The sequence below is a fragment of the Triticum aestivum genome, chromosome 5A (genome assembly GCF_018294505.1).
Source record: "Triticum aestivum cultivar Chinese Spring chromosome 5A, IWGSC CS RefSeq v2.1, whole genome shotgun sequence".
In the NCBI taxonomy this organism is placed as follows: Eukaryota; Viridiplantae; Streptophyta; class Magnoliopsida; order Poales; family Poaceae; genus Triticum; species Triticum aestivum.
The window spans coordinates 565502198-565505705 of NC_057806.1; the positions used below are offsets into that span (position 1 = coordinate 565502198).

General features: G+C 43.1%; 1 protein-coding gene across 1 annotated transcript; it reads right to left on the bottom strand.

Annotated features, from left to right (window-relative positions):
- Positions 1-438: 438 nt before the first annotated feature.
- On the bottom strand, positions 439-2179 carry LOC123107719 (noroxomaritidine synthase 2-like). The gene has a single exon (XM_044529660.1). The coding sequence runs from the start codon at positions 2138-2140 to the stop codon at positions 575-577; it is 1566 nt and encodes a 521-aa protein (XP_044385595.1). The 5' UTR covers positions 2141-2179; the 3' UTR covers positions 439-574.
- Between the last annotated feature and the right edge of the window lie 1329 nt (positions 2180-3508).

A 3508-nucleotide genomic window follows, 5' to 3' on the forward strand; every position in this document is an offset into this window, starting at 1 on the left:
AAAGCCAACTGTATAACATTTGTTCTTGCCATACATTAGATGGCTTCGTCTCTCTCTCTCTCTCTGTGTGTGTGTCTCTCTCTCATTGCTAATGTCTAAAACGTGGTACCGGTGGAGTAGATAGGTGGGCTCAATGAGGACGAATGTTCATGGAGCTAGTGCGCATTCATTCACTCAACTTGAATAGCGACCTAAACCTGTCTGATTACATACAGCTCAATCAAACAAAATGCTAATAATCTAGGTATGGCCTCTCGATTGATTCTAAGTAGAAACCATGAGTGCGTCAACAAGACAAAATACAAAGCACATCCACAACCAGGCCAACTATGCCCACTCCTCCGTCCAAGAGAGACAGAAAATGGTTCTGAGGCAAGCTATCCTTCAATCCTCATCCTCGTCCCCGACTCAACAGAAAATGTATGCAAATAATAGATATAAATTTAAACATATGTCCTTATTATTTTATCATATAAATTTCAATCCATGTATATAAATACAATACTGAGATTCCAGGCCTGGGAAGAACCATGCAGGACCCTTAAGTAAGTTTAAACACAAGGATTGTGTAATGTTACAATTCTCGCTTCCTTAGTTTAACTATAAATCCATTTTTCATCTGTAGTATACAAGATGGCTTGGGCTGGATGATCTGCCCTTCCACCACCTCGACATCAAAGTTCCACAACACAGTCGCAACGACGGTCTTCATCTGCATAACCGCAATCTCCTTGCCAGGGCAGATCCTCGAGCCTGAGTTGAAGGCCAAGAACTCGTGAGATGGTACGTACCTTAGGGTGTTGCCATCCTTTGACAACCACCTATTCGGGTTATAGTTAAGGCAGTCTTTACCCCATAGGTCTTCCATTCTCCCCATGGAGTGGAGAGATATAAGGATGGTGTCCCCGACCTTCACCTCATGGCCACTCGGCATGATATCACCAGCAGCCACTGTCTTGCGCTCAATAGGTGCCGATGGGTACAACCTAAGAGTCTCGTACAACGCAGCTCTGAGATAGACCAGAGGTATTGTATCCTCTGGTTCAAAGATCATCATGGCACCCGTACTCGCGGGTACTTTGCGCGATGCAATGGGTGAGAGTTGACTGCGGATAATTGATACAATGCCAGGGTTCTGGGCGAGGTTGTAGAAGACCCAGGGTAGAGTGGTACCAATCGTGTCCCGCCCAGCAAGCATGAAGCTGAGGAGCACCGCATGGAGCAAGTCATTGTCTGTGTAGTCTGGGTCATTTATGTAGGAAGATAGAATATCCTCGTGTTCATCATCATTACTCAATGCACATCTTCCCCCATTGAGAGTTATCTTACTCCTCTCCTCGATCATCTCTGCAGCAAATCTTCTTAGCACCGTGTGCGCCGTGCAAAGCTTCCTCTCGGAGCCGATGTTTAGGCGCCTCATTGCCTTCCAGCAAGAGGCTGGAATTAAGTGTCGGATAAATCCCACCTCCATGACCGTGTCCATCGCGACCGCGGCATCCATGGGTGGCATCGACATGTCTAAGGAGAAGGACAGGAGGCCAGGGTCCACGCCAAAGAGAGGTGTGGCAGCCAAGTCAAACATAAACCTGGAAAACATTTCTTGCATGTCGAACGGAGTGCCGGTGCTTGCCAGGTGGGAAAATAATGGTAGAAGGCCATTCTCCACCTTGTCATGGAAGCAAGTTGCCATACTAGCAACCAACCGTGGGCTGCTAAGCACGCTCTGGATTTTTGCGCGCGGCCGAAGAGAGGGTGCACCATCAATGGTGAAGAGGCTACCAGCCATGATGTCAAAGATGGCGGCAAACTCTGCTCCCTTGGGGAAGTTGGTGTAGTTTGTGGTGAAGATGTGTCGTACATTCGCGGGGTCGCAGGTGATGAGCAACCGCATCCCGCTCCCAACCGGGCCATGCGCCTTGAAGTTGTGGCCTGATTCGGCAAGCACTACGGAGAGATAGTCATGCAAGTTGTGGGAGTTGGCCAGGAAGGAAGGTAACATGTGCAATATTGGCCAGTTTGTGGGAAGCATTGTTGGGTTCTTTGATCTACTACTATACCTAAAGTAGAAGTACATAGGGACAAGTAGCATGAGAGTGGAGATGAGCAGCTCTTGCGAGAAACTACTCGACATTATTATCATGAGGGTAGCAGGGGATATGCTATTGTCGTACTACTTTGGTTTATGCATCCTGCAATCGAACATGGCGATGGCTTCATTTATAGACAAGTTCCCTCGATCTAAGTCCATTGTGGTGCACGTTGTTTCTCATTGTGAAGTGCATGTTGACTAGCCAATAATTAGCTTGCCACTACAAGAATATATTTGTAGCTCCAACAGAGGTAGTTATATGCTCGAGAAAAGTCTCCAAATCGCACTTAATTAGCAGTTGGTCAGTAACCAATCACTCACCAATTAGGAAATATAATAGTCTTTTTGCTTATTTGATGGTGGATGTCTATCTTGAGATAGTTAGCCGTACCTATTCTTTCTAAACTATAAAAATTAAGAACATAATAGCCAATGAACCTTTAAAGCTACTAGTCAAACTATTGTATCTTTTTCATGGAACTTGGAAGTTGAACTTAGGCAAGGATCTTTGATCACGATGGATGTATACGTAGAGGGTTTTCTTCCCACGAGCTACCGGTACCGGTCACATTAGCAGTGATGGAAACTGGTTTTGTTGAAGTTATTATGGCCCATCCACTTTGGTCTATATTAATTTACGCCGTTGTCGATATTATTATCACTATAGTGATATATATTTATATCCATCATGATCATAGGCTACTAGGAAGGAAATAATGAAATGACAAGCACTCTCACCGGTCCTTTTTTATCTGTATATAAGTTTTGTCCGAAGTCAAAATATCTTTACTTTGACCGAACTTCTAGAAAAAAGTATCAACATTCATGAAGCCAAATCAATACTTTAGGTTCACTAGCACAAATGCCCATGCGTTGCAACGGGTGAAAAAACCACACTTTTCTAACCCAATTGCTCAAGACCCCCCACCCCCATTCCTCATTCCACGATCCACCGCTAGGCATGATGACATGAACAAACTCTTTGAAATCCTCCATGCTGCCATGAAAATATGTATTGCGGAAAAAATATGAACATATTTCAGAAGTGTACTAAAGGTGTGTGGAATTTAAATCACATAAATATCTACCTGGTTGTCAGTATCCCTTCATGCCTTTGTTGGAGTTGCTTAGTGATGCCCAAAACATATCGCATTATACTGTATATAGTAAAGTTTATTCTAGTACAATGTTTGTGCTTCACTACGGAGGTAACACTGATTTTCATGAACCAATGTTGGCTAGGTTTAGGGACTGTGTATATAGCACTATTCGTATCCAACAATCAAGAAAATATTTTTAACATGTACTATCTTTTTCATCATATATTTTTTAAATATATTGTACATGAACAATAAGTAATAAAATAATTATGATTTAGACATAGTTTTTCTTGCAGGTGTTAAACAATTCTAACATAAT

Excerpts from the sequence above, each read along its gene's own strand:
- LOC123107719 (XM_044529660.1), bottom strand. The coding sequence starts at position 2,140 with ATGATAATAATGTCGAGTAGTTTCTCGCAAGAGCTGCTCATCTCCACT.